This window comes from Melospiza melodia, chromosome 20, assembly GCF_035770615.1.
Source record: "Melospiza melodia melodia isolate bMelMel2 chromosome 20, bMelMel2.pri, whole genome shotgun sequence".
NCBI classification, from domain to species: Eukaryota; Metazoa; Chordata; class Aves; order Passeriformes; family Passerellidae; genus Melospiza; species Melospiza melodia.
In genome coordinates, this window is record NC_086213.1 from 9,687,170 (window position 1) to 9,710,321 (window position 23,152).

Sequence of the window (23,152 nt, forward strand, 5' to 3'; positions counted from 1 at the left end):
CATCTCCTCCCCGCACTCCGCAGCACCTGCTGGGACACCCTGAGCCGGCCCCAGCGAGGGGTCACAGTCACACACCCAGCCCCGAGGGCGATGCCCGGCCCGGGAGCTGCAGAAGGGACCGGTTCGGGTGCGGGGGAGCAGCCTCAGCACGGGCAGAGCCCCGCGCAGCGCAGCGGGCACCGCCGCCCGGTCTGCACCGTCCTCTAGCGGCCACCGGGCAGGGGGAGCCCTTCCCTTCCCTTCCCTTCCCTTCCCTTCCCTTCCCTTCCCTTCCCTTCCCTTCCCTTCCCTTCCCTTCCCTTCCCTTCCCTTCCCTTCCCTTCCCTCCCCTCCCCGGTGAGGTGGCACTGCCACCCCTGCGGGGACACTGCTGCTGTCACACTGGGCTGTCTCCCTCTTGGAAACTGCAGCTCCCGGCCATCAAACCTCAGTTTCCAGCACCACACCACCTGGGATCTCCCACCTCCAGCCGAAATGACTGAAATGTAAATCCTGACACTGCCAGCGTGCAGGAAACTGATGTAGGAAAAGGGATGTGATGATTCATTTGTTTTGTATCTACGAGCCCAACGCTCTTCCCCCAAGAGCAGCCCGAGAATGCACCTTGCCACCCACCTCAGTATTTGATAAAAGTTACAGGAGCAGCTGTGATGGATGCTCCTCCTCACACAGCGCTCCAGCCGCTCTCTGGATAACGTGTGGTGTTATTGAGGCATCAATTATCTTCAGCACGAACACAGCTCCATTAGCAGGCCTGCAGCCTGCTCCTTTTGATAAGGTTCACTCTGTGCATTTATCAACAAAATGGGGATAACCAGCAGGACACGGAATCTGCAGCTTTTAACTCTGTTAGGACAGAGATGACGTTCACATCCCTGCATGCACCATCAAGCAGAGCATCCTGTCTGCTGGGGTTTATTCCTCTGCAAGAGGAAGGCAGTTTCACTCTGATTTTATCTCTTTTGGCTCTACTCACATGCTCCAGAACTCTCTTTTTAGAGGTGCAAGTATGGCCCAGGGACAGGGCAAAGAAACTGCAGAAAAGCAATTCTTTTTAGTAATAGATCTCAAACTTTCTTCATAAACTACACAAAGATAGACTCTTGGCTTATTAATAGCAGTAAATCTCCAAGTCCAATAGGCTTCAGTTAATGAATATTGATTATGATAGTGCTGGAAAAAGCCAGTGTCAGTGGAACTGAGATCCTGTAGCCCTTTTTGCCTGAGCAGGGCTGTAAATTAATTGAGAGCTTGTTTTTCAAAATTAGGTAGAGGAAAACACAGGGGTTACGGCTGCACTGTAGCTCTCACTATCTCAGGGATATGAAACCACCTTAATGCTAATAGCAGCACTCATTTACAGATGTAAATTTGCACTTCCCTCTATCTCCCAATTAATATCTTAAAAGTAAGAATCTAAGCTGATTAACACAAACATTGTGGCCACCTCAACCTTTGACTCCCCAGATAAATCACATCATGCTCTTGCTGAGCAGCTCTATTTTGCAGCCAGGCTGGGATGCTTTTGAATGGAAGCTCAGGAAAATAAACCAAGGGCAGTCCATTGAGTCAGAGACCTTATTGTTACCCTCTGGTGGGGGACCAGGGCAGTGATGGGTGGGGAGGCTGCAGGGTTATGTCAATGTTTTCATAAAACTATGTTTTATGCTCATTGAAATAGCCCAACAATAACAAAAACCCCCAGAACAGCCCTCTCCCCCCTCCCCACATCTGATAAAAACCAAATAATAACAGGAGTGACTTATGCACTCGCTGCCTGGTACTTCAATCTGGCCTTCCAGTTAATACACCCCATGATTAAAGCATCTATAATCTACAGTCTGTGGAGACCTGGAGAGCAGGAGCAGCAGCAGGTGTGCAGCCTGATAAGGCTTGCTCACTCTGTGCAGATGAAACTTTCAATATTTATAACTGCTGATTTTTTTCCTAGATGCCTCCTATTTGAGGGGAAAGGGGTGAAAGTTGAAAGATAAAACCTTGATGAAAGACCAGGTGGAATGTTTTTCCAAGTACAGGGAGGGGCTTAAAGGTATCTGCACCTAAGAGGTGGTTTAAAAATGCAGCTCAGGTAAGAGCAGCATCAGAGCTGGGGAAGTTTGAGGAAGACCTTCAAGGCTTGTCTCAAGTGCACCCAGGCTTTCAGCTGTAAGCTCCTCTGAGCTGTCTGTGGTTTGATTGCCTGCACCAAGCACAGTGGGACTGTGCTGGTGCTGCCGGGCATCATCACAAAATAATTAAGTCACCCCAGGTCAGCTGCAGATACTTCAAGTACAGCACTAACAGCATTTCCAGCTCAGCACTGAATGTGCTGAGGAATCTGGAAACACCCTGTGTCAGCCTGAGCCTCTGCCAGCAGGAGCTGCCACGGGCACCACACACTCCCAGCACACTGGGAATGCCCTGGAAAACATGAACTGCATCCTGCTCCAATGCAGGCACTGCTCACTGCAGGGTGGCATCCACAGCTGGTGGAACACTGGACATGCTGGTGCCTTTGCAGTCCTCCTCCTGGAAAACACAGGGATTTCCATTTCCTTTTTTCCATTTCCTTTCCATGGCATCCTTTTTCCTGGTGCTTGGAAAATGCTTTAGGCTGTGGCCATTTGGTCTCAGACACAAGGCAGCAGAGGGCCACCCCACAAGGCAGGAGCTGCTGCTTTCCAACATCCCCCACCAAATCCATCTGCCTCTCGAGCAGGGTGTCCCTGTTGGTGCCAGGAGAACCCAGAAGGACAGACAGGCACACAGGTCACACAGCCCTGAGGACAATGCTTACCCTCTGTCCATGCAGAAGAACACAAGCAAACTCCCTCATTTTCAGCACTTTGAGATGAGGGTTTGCCCCATGCCCATGTGGTTTAATATTTGTGCTTTCAAAAAGAGCCCAACACTCCTGAGTGTCAATATAATCACAGAAGTGAATGACACTGCTCACCAGCAATTACACACAGACATAATTCAGCTATAACCTGAATAAAATAAAACCATCAGAGAAAGCCATTTTACACAGACATTCATCCTTTCAAATATGGTCATTAATTCCATCTGAGATGATACACTGCCCTCTTTCAAAGTGAGCCATGTGGTTCTCATTGCTACAGCCGAGCACCTCAAGGTGTTTACCAAACACAGACAGACAAAAAAACCCCATGACAAAGGGAGATACATCTTAGAGATGAAATGCAAGGCTTGGGTGAACCTGAACTGAGGTCCCTCAAGTTGAAAGTTCCATCTCAACCATTCTGCCTTCCTACCTCAGATACCACAAGTCAAAGAAAGAAGAAAAGCAGGCTGGCCAGGGAGGAGGCATTGCCCTTTCACCAGAGAACAAAGAAGGAGACTTCCAAAGAAAAAGAGGAGAAATACCAATCCTCAGAAACACCCCATCTGAATTCAAAAGCATCAGAAAGGAAAAAAAAAAAAAAAGATGTAGAGCTCTACACTGTGAGGACACGTCCACTGTTTGGAAAGCATGAAAAAACTGGATGAAGAAAATGTAACACTTCAGTGTCTCCAAGACAGCTGCAGTTTTCCTTGACTTAACCAGACTTGGCTGCCAGAAATTGGATTTTTTGGCCTCTGCTTTCTTGATTGTAATTTACTCTTCCACAAAATATGATTTCAAATTATGCAAGCAGAGTTTAAATCTAAGGAGGTAACATTAAGTTGTTGAAAGTGAGTTTTAAAAAAGTCCTGAGTTCATTTGTGAAGTTAATAATGAGTTTATCTCAAAACCTTGGGGGGAAACCCCATCAAATGGAATTTGTGCATGACTTCTGCAAGTATATGAAAAATTACCAAAAGCATCCAGTAGCGGTGGAATTAAAAAGTTATTAGCCCCTGGATACACTCTGGCCAGAGCTCCTAAAACACATGCTGCAAGCAAAACCACAGCAAGCTGCTTATCATTCCGAAGCAAAACTCAAGGATTAGCCTCCCACTGCACATCAGCTGGCCTCCCTGCTACAGCAGGCACCAGGATTATGCTCACTTCCAAAGCTCATGAGCATTTGGAATCCAGCAACCTCAGTGCATGAGATGGGTGTAGAGGAAGGAACACCAGCAACATTTCCTAGATGGATTTACTGAGCACCTTCTGAGCTGTCAGACAAACCAGTTTCAATGCCTTGAACGTGGGAGTGATGAGTACAGGAATATAAACATCCCTCTCAAGATGAGCTTAAAAATGCATATAAAAATATAATTATAATACATCAGGTGTTTACACTTATGTATTGAAGACATTTATTACAAACAGGCTGTCAGCTCTCATATAAAAGTAAAACATGTGAAAAATAAGAGCAGTCAGAGAATGCAATTCCCCTCAGTCCCATGGAACAGCAGTGAGGTGTCTGTTGATGCAGCCCCTGGTCACAGCCAGCCCCAGCAGCTCTGGGGGAAGGACTGGGATCCCAGCCATGAACAAGCCCAGAAATCCTTGCTCTGAGGAGAAATCCCTTCCAAATACCAGGTGGCAGTCTGCAAGTGTGAGAAACACAGCAAAGTCCATCCAGGAGCAGGAAGAAGGCTGCAGCTCTCCTCACAGAGAAGGGCTGCAGAGCACAGGGGAGCTTTCTGTGTGTCCCTAAGATCCAGCTGCTGACAGATGTGTTTTGGTAAGAGATGGCATCAGTCTAAACTGAAGTGCTCTGCAAAAATATCATTCTTCTTCCCAAACAAACCTCGTACAGGCTCAAACTCCAGGGGCACATCAACAGCCTTTTTCTTTACTTCTTTATCAAAAAGCTACAAAATAAAAACCAGAAAATATTGTCAAAATTCAGCACAGGCTCTTCACCCCAATAACACTGCACACTCTAAAGTCTTAAAACATCCAGCAAATAAACACTTCAAAGAAAAAAGCCAACCCTGTCAGCACTGTTGCTCATGCTGTTATTCAACAGACCATTTTCCTGGTTTGCCCTGGTAACCAAGTCAGTGTAGCTCCCTCCCCAGCAGCAAGGCAGATAACAGGACATGGCTGCTGCATGCAGAACCTCCTTTCCTCTGGTTCCAGTCATTCACAAAGGCACAGCAGCATTACCTCAGCAGCTGAGAGCTCCAGGAGCCCTGATATGTCATCCTCCATTTCAGACAGGGACTGGTTCAGGACAGCAGCTGCCTTGGCCACATCTGGGTGATAATGGCTCTGGAGAGACTGGAAAAGCAAAATAAATGGGACATTATCTAAAAGTACAGGGTAACACACATCCATCTGCACTGCCCATTTGTGGGTCAGATCTCCAGTGACCACCAAATTCCATGAGATCCAAGTTTGCTGCACCATGCTACTACAAAGTTTCGAGAAATCCTCATTTCAGGCATCTTTCAAAAATGTCAAAGGCTCCTCTCACATGGTCACATCCAGCTCAAGATAAATTCATCTATAGGCCATGCTTGCACTGCATGACCCAATTCTGCCACCTCACAGTGCCCTCATGCCACACCAAAGCTCCAGCTCTCCAAGATTCCAGCTCCTGCACATCACTCCTGCTACAGCCCCCTACACAAACCCCTCATCCATTTCTAGAGGATAACCTGGCTCGACTCAATTCACTTCCATCATGCTCACCAAGTTCCTCTCTCCCCTCCAGAGCCTGGTCCATTTGCAGTTATTTAGTCTGTTTCAGCAAGTTCAAATGTGAGCTCACAAAGCCACCCACTAATTAGCACATACATCTCTCCAGTGTATGGAATCCTTTGCTAGGATAGAAAATTATGCAGAGTAAAAGAATTCATCTCATTTGCAAGATAAACGTCAAGCAGGTTCTTGTGAGAGGGGCTGTCCACTGCCAACACATGTCAAGGAAGCAGCAAGGGTGGAAGAGACCCATACCAGAGCAGATGCTCATTTTGGGATGACATACCTGAATCTCCCACACAGAGCTCTGCAAAGCCCTGCTTTCAGATGGCTCCTCCTCCTCCATAACATATGGATCTTCTGACATATCTAAGGAAACAGGAGATACACAGCTAACACCCCCTGTGTGATGCACATAAACCCAAAGGGAACACAACCCCAGAGCGGTGCTGCAGCCAGAGTTGCTCCTTCCCAAGTCATTTATGGTTCCAGGGACCATAAATCCCAGCATGACCCAAGAGTCACTGCTGGCAGCACTACAGAACCATATTACTTTTAAAGAGCAGAGCAAGTAGAGCACTTGCAACAGCTTTGAGTTTAACAGCAGGAGCCTGCTGACCTTCCACAAACCCAAGGGACAGGACAAAGGCATCCTTCCAAACATCAGAACTGCCATCTCCCCTTTTCCTCCACAGGTATGCTCCTCTTTATGCTGCCTTAAAGGCATAAAACAAGCCCCCCCTTACCTGCTGGCCCTGCTGGCCTGTGCAGCAGCACCTTGCAGGCGGGGTGCCTGCGGAACAGGTTGCAGATGAAGGGCAGGATCATGAGCAGAGCCTCGGGAGGAGCCGTGAGCGCCAGCCGCGCCAGCCGCTTGATGAACGCTGCCACCAGGTAGGCTGGCAGGTGCCTGGGGACAGGGGACAGCAGGGGACAGCCTGTCAGAGCCCTGGCAGGACAGCCAGCAGCCTCAGCCACCCCAACAGCACGGCATGGGGCTCGTCAGGCTGCTCTGGCTGTGGAGTAAAGAGAAGCTTTAGGAATTGGGGTGTTTGTGAGGGTCCCCAGGATGAGGTGAGAGATGAGAATGTGACTCCAAGTTCTCAGAAGGCTGATTTATTAATACACCATATTCTACCATACTATATGATATTCTACCATATATATTATATTATATTATATTATATTATATTATATTATATTATATTATATTATATTATATTATATTATATTATATTATATTATATTATATTATATTATATTATATTATATCACACTATACTATATTATATCATATTATATTATATCATAACATGTTATATTACATTACACTATACTACATAATATCATGTTTTATTACATTACACTATACTACATTATATCATATTATATTACATTACACTATACTACATAATATCATATTATATTACATTACACTATACTACATTATATCATATTATATTACATTACACTATACTACATAATATCATATTATATTACATTACACTATACTACATTATATCATATTATATTACATTACACTATACTACATAATACCATATTATATTACATTACACTATACTACATAATATCATATTACATTACACTATACTACATTATACCATATTATATTACATTACACTATACTACATAGTATTATATTATATTATATTATATTATATTATATTATATTATATTATATTATATTATATTATATTATATTATATTATATTATATTATATTATATTATATTATATTATATTATACTATACTAAAACTACACTAAAGAAAGAGAAAGGATCCTCAGGAGGCTTAACAAGAATGAACAATTAAAACTCGTGACTGACTCAGAGAGTGACACAGCTGGCTGTGATTAGTCATTAATTAAAACAATTCACATGTTTGGATAAACAATCTCCAGGCTACATTCCAGAGCAGCACAACATGGAGAAGCTGAGGGTTCTCATCTCCCCAGGAGAAGAATCTGGGGCAAAGGGGATTTTTCAGAGAATATCACAGTGACAAGGAATCTCAAGTTTAAGCAGCAATGTGTTGTGTGCTGGCTGGAACAAATTTTGGGGGAATTTACATTCAGGGCATGAAATATCTCAGATCACTGTGAGAGTCAATCCTGACACGTGGCACCACTGCCAAGCACAGCCCCTGTACACCGACACTGTCATGGCAAACTTTATTCAGTCCTTTCATAAACTGAGTGCTTGGCCAGGGAACCTTAATTATATTCTTCTTATGTCATTTTGTGGGTTTAATTAATACACAGGCCATGATGTTAAATTTACATAACATTTCCAAGCACTGCAGCTGTTAATGGGAACATAAAGCTCCCATGTAGTGCAAATGTGCAGCATAATGCTTTTTTTTAAATGGTAAAAATGCAAATTTCTAACAGCAACCACAACATTTAAGCCCCTTCTTCACATCAGAAGATGAAAATGACAATTTTCAGTCACTCAGGCCTCACTACACCTGCAAGGCTCAACAAAGTTACCCACAGGTCTTGTCACTCTGTCCAAAGTACACCAGGACTACAAGGGGGTTGGATATGAAGTGCCTGGTGCTGTGCTGCTCTTGGTTTATTTTATAACATATGACAGCAACTATATGACCAGCTGCCTATCCAGCTTCTTTCCTGTGTACAATGAACTGACAACATCAAGACAGGCTGTCAAACACTTCACATTTCAGTGCTTTATGTCTGCAAAAAGCCATCCATTTATCAACAGCTTTGTAATCTATAAAAACCCAGCAAATTTTACTTTTCCATTTTCACAAAGACAAGACAGAAAATTCATCACTTTCACCCAAAGTGGAACAGAGATCAAAAACACATCCATAAGCACTTGCAGCTCAAACTCTGATAACTAACTGCAATTCTTCCTTTCTGAAAATCTATGGCTGTGAGGCAAATCTTCAAAAATAGCACAGGAAATGTTACACAAGACTACAATAATAGTCTCAGATTCAGTTTTCTCCATACAAAATGTATCTAATCCAGCAGGAACACTGAATACATTAAAATCCAGACATGTGGGAGACTGCTCAGGAACAGAAAAGCAGGGGGAAAATATGTGAGCACACATAATAAAGATGCTACTTACAATGAAGACAAAAAGAGATCAGTCAGGTGGAAAAAGCGAGCTCGGTACTTCACGTGATAGATGGAAGGGTCTAACAGGCTGTACAGCTTCTTGTAAAAGTCAGGGTACTCCCTGTTGAAAAAAAGGAAAAATACAACATCCATTAGAGGTGTACAGTGGGGCTGTGTCTAAATGTCTTTGTGCTTTCATTAAGAGCATCCCAGCCCACTGCTGGGCTCTGTTTAGCTCTCCTAGGCTTCCCTCTACAGTCACCACCTGAAAACAAACTGCAAGGTGAATTTATGGCTCTTGCAGTGCTCAGCCACCTTCAGGGTGTGAAGCCATGACCAGTGACTGCAAATGGTAGAGGATGCAGTGAAAGGGACACCAAAGACCATGGCTTCACTCTGTAATCAGATCAATGGAAATTGATTTTTAAGTGCTGAGCAACCACAGCCTAGAGAACAGACTATTTAGGTTCAGTTGTAAAAGAAATCAGACAGCCAAAAAAGCTCAGCATCCAAACAGCCTGAACCTCTTGTGCAGTTTGGCTTTCTCATGGGGAATTTCAAAGCCTGAAGGTGTGGTGAATCCATTTCAGTTCCTCTTACATAAAGACATAAATGCAAAAACCTATGTTCCTTTAAACAATATACTCTTTTTACTTACAGATTATGCTGATGAATCAAAATAAACAACCCATTTAGGGCTAGAAGACTGATTGCTCCACCTGTAAGAAAACAGGCAGATATCAACACAATAAAAATAACTAGGAAAAAAAAATCTTTACCTTTTTTCTATAATACAATCTTCCCAGAAGGAAAGCAAAACTGAATAGCTGAAATCAGCGCCAGTGTGATGGCTGAAAGGTGGAACAATTTCTTCTGCACCCCTCCAGACTCCCAAGTTTCTTACAAAGATTAAGCTGTAGTTTAGTTGAACAAATGTTCAACAACTGAGACACAAAAATGTGCTGCTTTAATTCCTCAACAAAGTCACACTGGGGAGGCAAAGGTCTGCTCAGAAAGGACATTTCTGCAGCAATCTGTGGATCCTGTGTTTGGATCAGCAGCACTGGCTGAACTCTGTATTTAAAACAAATCACTCCAGTATTCTACGCTTCCCCAAAGCCTTAAAAATTATTTTCCTTACACACAAGGAGCAATGACATTGACAAACACAGGGTAAAATCATCTCACTTTCAGGGACAATGGAGTTGACCCTAGTTCCTTAGCTCCATCCAAGCCAAAAGTACATCTCTTCCATCACCCAGGGTGTGGTGCTGCATCCAGCAGAGCTTCCAAGTCCATCTGTGCCATGCTGGAGGTGCCACAGAGGATAAAATGCTGTTCTCACTCACCTATGCCATAGGCCACTGTCAAGAAATCCATCATGAGAGTGGGCTCGTTCATGTAAGGCAGGACAGAGTCGTGCAGAATGACAAGAACCTTTTTGTAAAGGCCAGGGGGCAGCTGTGAAGGACAAAACAACACAGAGAAATAAACGCTGCAGGGAGAACTCAGTCAGCAGCAGCAACCTGTGGCTCAAAAAGGCAATGCACAAGCAGAAGGGAATGTGACAGGAAAATAGAGAACAGCAGGAAAATACAGCTTGCAGCAGCAGTTCCCAAATGGGAGAGTTTACAGGTGACACCAAGGAAGTTCATTCAAGAAGCAGGTGCTCATAGCTAAGTGTCATCACTCACGTGGGGAAAACCACCAGGAAAAAGGCTGGGAAAGTTTCAGCTTGTGAGCAGAGATTGTTATGCTGCAGATCACCCTTATGGGCAGAGATGTTTAAGGTAGGGAAAAAAGGCTGAGGGTAAGGAGAAAAGCAGACAATATATGAGGTCACGTTTCTTGGCTGAGTGATCCCACAGAAATGGTCACTGGGCTGTTCCCACCCAACACCCAAAACATCCTGGGGTCCCACCAGCAGCTTCCTGCAAGGCTGGACACAGCTGCTAAGGATCAGCAATCCTTAAATTAAAGAGCAATGACGATCAGAGGCAGAAATAACACTCACCTTGTGCTTCAAAAAAGTCAGCCACATTTTTTGAAACACCTGCCTGTGTGCCTTAAAACAGAATTGCAAACAGTGAGTTAAACACGCTGGTACAGATAATGCTCTATTTTAAGCAGACAAAATTTCAATTCTAATGCACCAAATGAACAGTTACCTGCAGCTTTGAAAATTTCAACTCCTCACGGTTATCTAAGAAGAAAGAGAAACCAGATGTTGAACTTTAAATGGCTATTTAAAAAATTAAGATGAACCTTTTTAACTTAGCTCTCCGATGCTCTAAAAACTTGGGCTGAAGTACCTAATTTGATACAAGGCCATAACAGACCTCCCTGTAGACTGAGGAATGTGGATTTTTAAGACTGTTTAGAATCACAGTGATCAAAGACGCAGAAATTCTTCATCAGCAAACAATAATAAAGTCTTTACACACTAGAAATCTTAACCTGATTTTCCTTTTCACACACAGTTTATCATGCAGAGTTCACTAACCTTGCTTGACCATAAATTTCACCATCTCAGACTCTTTGTTGGGCATGTTAATGGGTGAGATGAGGGAAAACACATTCTGCTGGTAAAAAGGCAGTGGCCTCTGAGGAAAAAAGGAAAAAACAAATATGAAGCAAGTTCCACATCAGAGAGCAAGATGCTGGGCTTCAATAGTGCCCTGTTTCCAAGTACTGAATATATTTAGGAAAGAGAAAGAGAAAAGGATGACTAAAAACTACATCAATAAACTACACACTGGTATATTCTCTGTTGCAGGTCAGAAAACTATCTCTGCACTAATTCTGGCTTAACAAAACTGGTGGAGCCAATGAAGGAAACAGGTTCTTCCTCTGCAGCAGAGCACACAGAATTAAAAGTTCTCTGTGTCACCCAAGCTGTGAAGATTTGGGTAAAACAGAAGCTAGAGCTTCGACCAGAAAGAACAGTATGTGTCTTGAGTAAAGCCAGTCTTGGCATACTGATGTATATAAGAAAAAAAAATCAATGCCTCAGTGGGCACACTCATTTCTCTGCCTTCCAAATATTTCCATATATTACTAACTCCTCCCTGCTTCACACACAAGATTCACAACCCAGAGCAGCTCATCCAGAGCCACCTGAGCAGTAACAATTTGTTACCTCCTTTGTCTTTTGCATGACCTGCCCGATGCTGGCAGTGACAGCCTTCATGACAAAGTAGCGAACATCATCGTACTCCAGGTACTCCTGGAAGCGGGAGATCAGCAGGGAGGCATCCTCGGTGGTGGGGAGCAAACCATCAACAACCACCTAACAAGGGGTTTGGAAAGGAAAGCAACAAGTCAGACACTCACAGCACTGGAGCACAGAGTGGGAGGCTGAGGGCACATGAGTTTGTGTGCCATCAGGTCACTGTCAGGAGGGACTTTTCAGGTCTGCAGCTTACCTTGAGAAGGTCACATGGAAAAGTTAAAGTTCCTTTCCACTCTATTTTGATCAGTGGATACTGTGCCTCCAATTCTACAAACTTCATGAGTGTGCAGAGTGCCTGCTCCTTAAACAAAAAAAAAGAAAGCAACGTCACAAAAAAAACCCCACAAAACACTTAAACAAGAACAGGGGTCAAACCCAAAGGAGGTACCTTCAAGAGGAGGAAGAATGAAATGAGATATTATTTCCTGAGAAAGCTGCACACTTGCTGCTGGTGAGCAGAGGTGAAGCAGAGCATCAGTGCTGTTTTACAGCCCTGCCTGCCCTCCCACACTGAAACACCGGGCAAGAGCCTCAAGGGATCCCCTGAACCCCCCGTGGGTCCGCAGCGAGCTCAGGACCCACCTTGACCTGGAAGGCTTCGTGCCCCATGAGCTCTCCCAGGCAGCCCACGCAGTCCCTGTAGCGGTGTCGCATCCATATCCTGTACTTGTCCTGGGCGCTGTAGCTCTCTGTGAGGGACAGACAGACACACAGACACAGGCTGGGCTGTAGCTCTCTGTGAGGGACAGACAGACACACAGACACAGGCTGGGCTGTAGCTCGCTGTGAGGGACAGACAGACACACAGACACAGGCTGGGCTGTAGCTCGCTGTGAGGGACAGACAGACACACAGACACAGGCTGGGCTGTAGCTCTCTGTGAGGGACAGACAGACACAGGCTGGGCTGTAGCTCTCTGTGAGGGACAGACAGACACACAGACACAGGCTCGGCTGTAGCTCTCTGTGAGGGACAGACAGACACACAGACACAGGCTGGGCTGTAGCTCTCTGTGAGGGACAGACAGACACAGGCTGGGCTGTAGCTCTCTGTGAGGGACAGACAGACACACAGACACAGGCTCGGCTGTAGCTCTCTGTGAGGGACAGACAGACACACAGACACAGGCTGGGCTGTAGCTCGCTGTGAGGGACAGACACACAGACACAGGCTGGGCTCGAGCCGGGCCGCGCCTGTCCCGGGCAGCGCCGCGGGCCCCGCTCCTTGCTCACCGCCCAGAGGCGCGTCCTGCTCGGGCAGCGGCCCCACGAACAGCTCCCCTCGCTCCAGCAGCGCCCCGAAGAGCCGGCCGCAGATCCTGGCGGCGCTCACGATGTCCTCCGGCTCCTCCTGGCCCTGGGGAACAGCGTGTTAGAGCGGCGGCCCGGCAGCCCGCTCCCCTGGCCCGGCATAGCCCGGCCCGGCCCGGCCACGCTGCCCTCCCTCTCCCTCAGCCCGTTCCCCCGGCCCGGCTCGACCCGGCCCGCACCGCCAGCGGCTCCAGGAGCTCGAAGACGCGGTTGGCGCTGGAGCGGCTGCCCAGCACGGCCTCCAGGCAGGCGGCGAGCGCGGCCTCCCGCGCCATGCTCGCAGCGGAGGAGGGAGGAGGAGCCGCGGCCGCTCCGCCTGCAGGCGGGGCCGGTATCGGGATGGGGATCGGTCCCTCCCGCCACCCACACCGCCCCTCCCGGTACAGAAGGCAGGGCGAGGCGGCGGTATAAAAATGTACACTTTATTACACCTTCAGGTAGGATACAGCACTATTCCTTATCATCCTACTGGGGCGAGTACAAATGTTCATCACTTATGTACAGGCTGACTTCCTAACACACTCCTGGGAGAAAGACACACCGAAAGGAAGAAAAAAATAATTAGAAGGAAAAAAAAGTAATGGTGACTTTTTATCTTCATCAACTGACCTAAACAAGAAACAATCGCCTCTTTAGACACCAAATCAGACCAGCACAACGACGTAGCCAACAGCTCTCCCACTGCTGGAACTGTTCCCCCCCACCCCGACCTTCATGCACATCATAAAAGCTAAACACTTAAAAGTAAAACTGGGGCTACCTAAGCAATATTTCTGGATGAGCAAGGCTATACTGTACACAGTGTCACTATCCATCACGACTGCATCTGCTTTGCAATTTAACCTACTCTGCTGTCAGCAGTGCCAGCTCCCTGGCTGGCAGGGAAGTTTAGGGGATGGCACACGCCAGGGGTTAGCAGGGTCAGGGGAATACTACTGCATGCAAAAACAGCTTTAAAAAAACCCTAAATGCCCTTGTATTTGTACACCTGAGGGTCCAAGAAAAAAAGTATGCAGGACAAAAGAGGTATAAATTAAAAAAATCAGGAACGCTGCCTGAACCAATGTTAACTTTGTGATCTGAACAGAATTGACTGTACCTATCCCAACTAACACAGAGGAGCTGGCTGAGAATTCTTTCTTGTTTAAGCCACGTGGATTGCCAGGTACCAACAAGTGTGGACATACAGAGGTAAAAACAAAATATATGCTTTCCTTGCCATTAAATAGGCTCCTTTCCTAAAAGAGTAAAAAGATCACAGAATGAAAAAATAATTTTAAAACCATCTCAGAAAAGGAATGTTGTAATTTTGTCTGGATTTTACACATTGCGCAGTTTTATGGCCAAAGTAAAATAAATCCCTTCAAGCCACCATGGGCTTTTTGATTCCTCACTCAGTGCTGTTTGCAAATTCTGTTATTCATTGTATGCAAGAAAAGTAAAGAAACCCCCCACAGTTCTATGCAGCTTTTTGCTTTTTTTTTTTTCTCCATAACAATAAGGCAAACTGATTCGGAGGAAGAGGCCACGCTCTAGTCACATCCAAAATACCCACCTGAAGATACATTCATTGTTAGCTTTAGTAAAAGAATAGTACAAAAGTTAGATCTTACTCTTTACACAGTTGAAGAATTAAGTCTTAGATTTAATTTCACTATTCTCCCCTTCCCCCAGCCCTCCCCACCCCCTAAGCTGAAAGCCGTGTAAAAAGTACTGAACATTTAAACATGTTGCAAGAGCAGAATGAAACTGAGAGATTCGATTTTATCAGCTGGAGATTTTTTGTGACAGAAGTCCCATGAGAAACAGCTATGGATCATCTGTTTAGCTGCATCTACTGAACAATTCTTTTACAAAAAAAGAAAATGGGCTACACTTTAATACACATTTACTATCAACACAGTATTTACGCAGCTCATGCCTAAAATATCCATTATTTTAAAGTGAAATACGAGAATGAGCACACAGGTTGGGTGATTCAGTAAACTGTACACAAAAACTACTAACAAACATTTTAAAAGACTTACAAAAATGGAGAATGAAACCTTTTTTTTTTCCTTTTTAATTACATATACTTACAGGTTTTCACATTTATTGGCTAAACTTTGCAGGGAGCACTTCAAGCCTGTGTTAGATCTTCCAGGGGTGTTTACCACAGGGAAGAACACCACAGAGCTTTTGTACAGATGAGTAATACTGTGCAGTATCAGGTACACCTGGTTTTTGTGTGGCTTCACTGTGGGTACTGAGCACACACTGAACTACAGCAAGGAGCTGCACATGCCCACAGGCAGGTGTGGTATTTTAACACAGATGGATTTTACTGACATTCATGGCAGATCACCATTTCACTTTTGAGAAGCTGGGCAGAATTTCAACCTAAGTAATGCTTGCTTTATGTGGTTTAAATGAGCACAGAGAACACAGAGGCAGAATGCATCTTGTACAGAGTTTGAGTGCTAAACAGTTGCTAATACACTGAAGTTACACGTGAGTTTTCATGTTTAAATGTTCACCAGCAAGAAACCTTCTGCTACAAAAAAAAAAAAAAATAGAGGTGTTTTATCTTCATTTGGATGTTTGGAGTAGCTTCTCACTTGTCTCAGCAAACACAAAATCCTGTGTTTCTCTGTTATTGCAATAGTTCAGCTTGGTTTAGTAGGTGCCTTTAATCTGACAGTCGGTGTCCTCATCTGTACTTTTGCTTGCTGACTCTGGGCTTCAGGTGTTGCTGGTGTCTGGGCTGGGTTCTGTACACCTGGAGCCTGAACCTGGGGAGAGGCTGTGGTCACAACCTGCTGCTGGATCAGCTTCTGCTGCACCACCTGAGCAGTGGCAGTGGTGGCAGGGATCACCTGAACCTGCTGCTGTCCTGCTGTCGTCTGAGAAAGGGTCACGGTTTGGGGCTGAGCTTGTACCTGCACAGCAGGAGGAAAAGACAATTACAAAATGGTTCAGCATTAAACTGAGAAGCCCTTACATTTCTGCTCTACAGAAGGAGTCCTGCTTCCTTAGGTATTTGCTCTCTTAACTGACAAACATCTCAGACAATGATTCTGGGAACAGAGGCTCTGTGGTTTCACTGACAAACCACCACTCTGTCACATTTTCTAGAGCCTTATAAATCAGAACTAGGAGCCAAAGTGCCTGTAACTCTGGTCTCCGCAGTGCAAATCCAAGGACATGCCCTCAGAGACATTCAGAAGGCAGATGAAAGGTATAGAAACCCTACTAGATATGTAGGAAAATTCCTGTACTGCAGAAGTGAAGGAGCAGGGAAAAGAACAGAGGGACAGCCAGAGGACCCAAGAGGTTCAAATGCTGACTCTGCACCCATATTGTGACAATAAATACAGCCACTGAGGCTGCCCAGCAGTCTCTCCCATTTCCCTTTCAGACTACAGCTGCCAGTCTCTATTGCCAATTTATGGCAGAATAGTTTGAACTCCATCCAGATATCTAATTTTCATAGCTCTACCCAGAGCAAGGGAGAAAAAAAAAATCAACATCTCCTTGTTGAGAGGACAAGGTAATGAAAACTGAGCAGCTTCAGCTGCCTTTGTCAGGTGCAGAAGCCAAACAAAGCTACAAGGACTTCTGCAGAGGAAAAATTAACTCTTGAATGATCCAAAAGGATTTCAGTGGGAAGCACTAAAAATGCAGATAAAAAGAATGCCACATACACATAAAGACCATAGTTTAAAAAATACTTATCATGGCCTAAGCCTACTGCCACTGAAGTCACTGGTGTACATGGGAGGGAAATTATTTCTCTTTTTGCCACAGACACCAAGTCACAGAGTTATGCCACCATTGATGACTTCTGAAAATGATTTAGGAGCTCTTCCTGACTACAGAGGGCAACTCAAGTTGTGTTGACTGATGAGGTTTCCACCTCCTGCTGTCCACTTTGCCCTTGAAGCATTCACATCTGAGGTGGTTATCAGACAGCTCACACCATTTGGAGATAAACAGTCACAGATTTAATTCTGCACTGAAACACTGCACTGTGAACTGTGGCAGATTAAGAACTGACTGGCCCAGATTTTTGTGCACCAAAGGCAAGAACTCCATCCACCCTCCAAAGCTCAATCATTCCTGCCAATCAACTGCCTAAGTTAGGCCTGTTGCTAATGATCTGGATGACATTGTTCTGAACAGTGATAATTAAACTGCCTGGTCCTTAGGGGAGGGGAACCAAACCACCTGAGCTTCTCCTGCCCAAGCCCTGTCTGTTACCAGCACAGATTTGAAACAGCCACCACACCATTCTGCCTTCTACAGAGCACTTGGCACAGCTCTGTGAGCTGAAACAAAACAACCTGTAACCTTCAATTTGTCCTAATTTTTGTGAAAAAAGCTCAGATGGTGCTCATTAGTTCAATTATTTGCTATACTGACTATACATCACCAGAAGCCAATTTTTAAACATCTTTTCAGCTCTAGAAAACACTTTTAAAAATCTGTTTTTCAGTTTATCTACAGTGATGAACAAACATTGCTACATCTATGAAAGTTTTAGACCAGAGAATAAACCTCAGCTGATTCACTATTCAAGATTTATTTTTATAGAAAGGCACTTGCTATATCCTTCAAAAATACTACCTATGCCACACATAAGGTGAAAAACACACACATTCCAAAAAAATGAGCTTTTGTAAAGATCACATTTCTAGTGCTATATTTGAAAGAGCAAAACCTACCTGTTGGGAAACTGAAACCATCTGCTGAATGTTGGCAACAGTAGCCTGTTGCTGGACCACTTGTGGGAGTTTTGCAACCTGTAGTGATATGAGATAAAAAAAGATTGGATCAAAATAAAAAGCTGCTGATAGCAGCAAAACACCCAGGCCTGTTCACACTAAGTTGCAGCTTGGCATTTTCAGTGAGGTTGAATGTTTATGAAACAGTTTAGATCTGTGAAAATAACTTAGCTAGGGGAGGAAGACAAATATTTTCATTTTTAACTACAACAGAGTAATTTCATCCCAACTACCTATAAAACTGAAGGAAGCACATGAGTTCTAACAGGTTCATTATCTGGGAGATACTTTTGAAAGAGTAAGGCTTCCCATTCCTAACCTCCTTCTTTTTTCCTTGGTAAGGCTGATCCAGTTATGCAGAAAAGAGAGTATGTGAGTTGTCACATACTCTTGGCTGCCAGAGATTAGGCTGTGATGCAACACCAGAAACAGGAAAACCTCTGGCTGAATTTTCCTTAGTAAACACAGTATGGAATCCCTTGCCTAATAAAAAGGAGTGACTAAATTATTTTATTTCAAAGACAAACTTGCAGCTCACAGTTGCTCTGACTCGCTGTAAGGCCACACATGCAGCACCACTGAAATTTATTAAAAAGTCAATTTAAATGAACATGTGACTAGAATTAAAATGAGTGAGTGCTGAATTCTACCTCACCTGTTGTCTTTACAATTCTCCAGTCCCAGTACAGTTTAAAGGTGTAAACCTGTGTTACCTGTACCTGAATCTGGGCCTGCACTTGCTGGGTTCCACCTGGTTTCTGGCTTTGGGAAATTGGAGTTGTTAAGAACTGGGTTTTAATGGCAGGCTGTGTAGCATAAGTTACTTTTTGCTGCTGTGAAGTCTGCTGTTGGGTCTGGACCGTGACCTGCTGAGCATTTATCTGCACAAGAGAAAAAAAGGCATCAATGACTACAAAAGGCAAGTGTATTTTAAAGAACAGCTATGTGGGGGAAAAGAGACTAATTACATTTAATTATTGAAAAAAAAGCAATTCAAAAAATGAGCACTAGATGAATGCCTTCATGCATTTACACAAGTATTCAGAATTAAAGTATTTAAAGAAAAGTTTCTCTCTTATACACAACACTCACACAACAATACAATTACTAAAAACTACCAATCAACCACTTTACAGAAAAAATTAAGCACCTGAGAACCTGTTCTCTCTACATACACCTAAGATTCACCCCTAGAAATCCTGACTGACTCTCTAGGGGTGTCCTGGTCACCCAGAACCACTGCACTAGTTAATAGAGAACAGACAATGGTACCTTTTGCTGCACAGTAGCTTGTCCCTGTGCAACCTGGGGCTGGATGGCTTTCTGCTGCTGTGCTGCTTGGTGGTGCTTGAGTTTCAGCAGCTGCTGGACATGCAGTGGCTGTGCAACTACTGTCTGGCCTCCTGAAAATTACAGAAATAATTAGAACTGTAAGAGTCTTCAGTTTATTGCTTTGTACCAGTAATCACAGTCTGCACACACAGATTCTGCTTTTACAGACTTGTACATTTGCACAGGTTTGAGCAGTAACAACCCACTGATTTTAGTGGAAATAAAACATGATTTTAATAGTGGAGAAAATTTCTTCTCCAAGGGCATGAGTAAGCTAATTTATTGTTCCAACAACAATTTTCCTATAAGAAAAAAAACTGTCTATACTATAGGAGACTGGTATATAATTATATACATATATATGCTTGGTATATAATTGTATTATATATAATTTAAATACAATTCTTCCTATATCCAACTTGCTTCACATACCTGCTGCTTTCTGTGGCTGCCCAATGGCAACACTAATGCCTGCCACAGTCACAGGGAGTGTGGTGACTCCTGCAGATGACACAACAGCAGCTGGAACAGACACCACTGGAGGCTTTGCCAGAGCAACCTGGGCTGCTTGTGGAGTCTGGGCCTGGATCTGTCCTTGTGCTTGGAGCTGGGAAGCAGGAACACGAGTCTAAGCAGTAAGGAATGAAGATTATTGTACCAGCACAGAAAGATTTGCTGCATATAACAGGTGATTATAAAGTGATAGCTGTAAATGTAATGGCTCCTGTACAGTGACACAATTCAGAAATGGTATCAATGGGTAAATAAATACAATGTAAAGGTACTTATGGTACATCTGTTCCTTCTGCAGTGCCAGAGCAATGCAAAGGGCACTTGTGAGTGAATGAGCAGTGCCCAGCTCATTTAAACCAGCCAAGAGTGAGATGTTTGGGACAGTTTTTGCCAAGTCAAAGGCAACTCACCAGGCGTGCCACTTGCAGGTTGGTGACCGTGGTGCCCGTGAGGACAGCGCCAGGACGAGGGGCTGTCACAGCAGTGAGCTGCTGGGTTTGCTGCTGCTGCTGCACTTGCACTTGTGCTGTTTGCTGCTGTGCCCCTTGCTGGGTCTGCTGGGCTGCCTGCTGCTGGGGGAGCTGCAGCTTCTGCTTCTGCAACTTGAGCAGCTGCTCCTGCAAAATTCAAACACCTCCATCATTTCCAATAGTTTACATCACAGGAGAAAAATGGAGATGAATCCAAAGCTTAAAAGGAGAAACATTCTGTACCAGACTAGAGCTAAGATCAAGTATCTAAAATGTAACTCTTTTACACAATGGCTTCCACTGAGCAGCACTAAGTGCTTTCCATCCTGCCCTACTCTACTATTGCAAGTGCTGTCAAGACTCATTGCCTGCATGAAATTTTAGTAGGATGAAATTTAAGAGGCAAATACATGTCACTGTAGCCCAAGAAAACAGAACACAACACACACTGCTAAGGAAGCTTACAGTAATGAGAGAAATGTGCTACATTACTTCATGAGTAGTTCCTCACCTGTGACAGCTTCCCTACAGTTTTTATTTGAGCTGGAGACTGGGCTTGTGCCTGAGCCTGGATCTGTGGGACCTGCACCTGAGCAGCCTGCTGCTGCTGCTGCCTCAGCAGCTGGAAGTGAGCAGGGGTGATGGTTTTGCCTGATAGCTGGACTGTTGGTGTAGCTGTGAATAAAGAAAAAACAAAACATTATGACAAATACGTTTTAACATTCAGTTTCACTCATGAATTTCACCTGAGAAGTCAAGCTGTTAAATGCTTATTTTTCTGTTCCTGCACACTTTGTGGATTTACTACATGTAAGAAGACATTATCAGGAGCATGATGTAAAAGCAGAGTACATCATAAAATAGAAGGGCCTTTCTTCACAATGGTTTTTAGTCAAGACAGTCAATTCTAGTATTTTACTGCTAGATTTTTAATAATATTTTTAAATCACAATGCCTAGGGGCCAAGCTCTCTATTACCATACTTTATCCAGAAATACTGGAGATAAATGTCATCTGAGCACCAACAATAAAGGAAGTTAAAAATCACAGCCCTGTTTCATTGTGTCCCAGACTTCCAATATTGTGGGGCTGTGGTGGTGGATCTACAGGGATTCTGGGAGCCTTTGTGCACTACTGGAAGAAGTCCCTGAACACAGGATTGCTGCCACATTTCTCTTCACAGAGAAAAGCACAATTCTTCCCAAGAATATTTCTGTGTTTCTCTGAGGTTCAGAGAACGATCAAAACAATTCTTATCTCATTTGCTGTGCCTGTGTTGTGCCAAAGTAGAATGCAATGTGGAGATTGTTCACCCAGAGTGATGGTGTTTTGTTTCCTTGGCCTATCGGGTGTGTGTGTTGGGACTGTAGGCTCACAGTCACGAGATGTTGTGCAGTGGAGTGCAGCTGAGTGCTGGGCAGATTCAGTTTAGATGTAATGTAATATAGAATAAAGTAGTACAATAGTACAATACAAAATAGTACAATAAAGTCATTAATTAGCCTTCTGATAAGGAGGAGTCAGATGCATCATTCTCTCCCCCTCGTCAGGGGCAAAACTATCCGCTATACAGGATCATTATATCCGCTATACAGGATCCTTACCTGGTGTCACCTGGGTCACCAAGGACCTTGTCTGGGTCTGCACAGGGGTGAGGTTGGTGGTGACCACGGCTGAGGCTGTCACCGACGTGACGGCGCGCACGCCCTGCGTGGAGGCGATGGTCACCAGCTCGGTGGAGGCTGCGGGCGCCGCGGCCGCGCGGGGCTGGCTGTGAACCACCTGGGCAGTGGCCGTGCCTCCCGAGGTCTGCAAGGGAACACAGCTTTACTGCTCCCCTCCCAGCCTCACGTCCCCCTTCTGCAATGGAATATCCTTCCAGGCAATTTTAAAAGCAAAAGCTCCAAATCTGTCTAACACATCTGTTTGGATGAATCTTAAAATCAGCATGTGGTTAAATCTTTTTCCAACAGGCTGATCACCTGTTGGAAAAAGACTTAACCAAACCCTGATCACCAAACCCTTCACTCCATTACAGACACTTGATTTTAGTACCTTTCAATATTTTGCTTTATCTTCCATAGTCTTAAACCATTAACCTAATAGTAAAGATCATAATTAATAAAGCACAAAACAATTACAGGCTGAAAATGTTAATGACATAATACATTGCTTTTAGCAGCATTTTCCTATAAATTATTTTTAACAGTATTAAACATTCTTTTCTGATACGCCATTCCAGTGTGTTCTGATGTTTGGTAAGAGAGAGAGGTTTGATAAAGAACCCCAAGATGCACATGACATTTGCAAGAAGCAGAAATTCCGGAAACATGGGAAACTAAAGCAATGCTGATAAAACATGGAACCCAGTGTGTCCAGGGACACAACTAGTGACAGGATCTACTCACAGTCAGGGTCCCAGGTATAACAGGTGAGGCCAGACGTTTATTGATGGGCTGGAAGGTGGCAGCAGGGACCCCAGCAACAGTGTTCACAATCACATTTCCACTCACTGTAGCTGAAAGCAAGCCAGGATTAAATGTGAGATTCTGAGAGTGAAAATCCCAATGTCCATCACTTCCTAGGCCCAGTTATAAAGTCTCCTTACCAGTCTGGATGCTCGTCCCCGTCACTGCTGTTTTGATGGTGCCTGCCTAATTAGAAAACAATTAAGGTAACATTTAAAAAAAACAATAGAAGAAAACTGAGCATTGCTTAACACAGTGCTGTATTCCAGAAGTGACAAAATAACAAAAAATAAATGGAACGCACAGATTTCTGCACTTGTTCATAGACACTACAGATCACAGCAACTAACGCA

The 23,152-nt window shown here is 44.3% G+C and overlaps 2 protein-coding genes across 24 annotated transcripts in view; both read right to left on the reverse strand.

Annotated features, from left to right (window-relative positions):
• Nucleotides 1–4,242: 4,242 nt before the first annotated feature.
• NOC4L (nucleolar complex associated 4 homolog) lies at nt 4,243–13,545 on the reverse strand. The gene is made up of 15 exons (XM_063173064.1): nt 13,433–13,545; nt 13,176–13,299; nt 12,526–12,632; nt 12,137–12,244; nt 11,851–12,000; nt 11,215–11,314; nt 10,880–10,914; nt 10,726–10,776; nt 10,061–10,172; nt 9,370–9,430; nt 8,722–8,832; nt 6,349–6,512; nt 5,889–5,971; nt 5,066–5,179; nt 4,243–4,767 (listed from the first exon to the last, which is right to left on the reverse strand). The coding sequence occupies exons 1-15, from the start codon at nt 13,526–13,528 to the stop codon at nt 4,651–4,653; spliced, it is 1,533 nt and encodes a 510-aa protein (XP_063029134.1). The 5' UTR covers nt 13,529–13,545; the 3' UTR covers nt 4,243–4,650.
• Nucleotides 13,546–13,654: 109 nt separating this feature from the next.
• The window catches only part of EP400 (E1A binding protein p400), a 58,260-nt gene continuing 48,762 nt past the window's right edge, over nt 13,655–23,152 (reverse strand). For 16 of the 23 annotated variants that reach the window (XM_063173556.1, XM_063173560.1, XM_063173559.1 and 13 more), the window contains 10 exons: nt 22,940–22,985; nt 22,740–22,849; nt 21,936–22,140; nt 20,843–21,006; nt 20,272–20,478; nt 19,781–19,976; nt 19,289–19,419; nt 18,730–18,897; nt 17,957–18,034; nt 13,655–16,171 (listed from right to left, as the gene is read on the reverse strand). In XM_063173556.1, coding sequence (XP_063029626.1) covers nt 15,899–16,171; nt 17,957–18,034; nt 18,730–18,897; nt 19,289–19,419; nt 19,781–19,976; nt 20,272–20,478; nt 20,843–21,006; nt 21,936–22,140; nt 22,740–22,849; nt 22,940–22,985 — 1,578 coding nt within the window. In that variant the 3' untranslated portion in view covers nt 13,655–15,898. The remainder of the gene's footprint in view (nt 16,172–17,956; nt 18,035–18,729; nt 18,898–19,288; nt 19,420–19,780; nt 19,977–20,271; nt 20,479–20,842; nt 21,007–21,935; nt 22,141–22,739; nt 22,850–22,939; nt 22,986–23,152) is intronic. The other 7 variants (XM_063173565.1, XM_063173577.1, XM_063173575.1 and 4 more) reach the window with 4 other exon arrangements.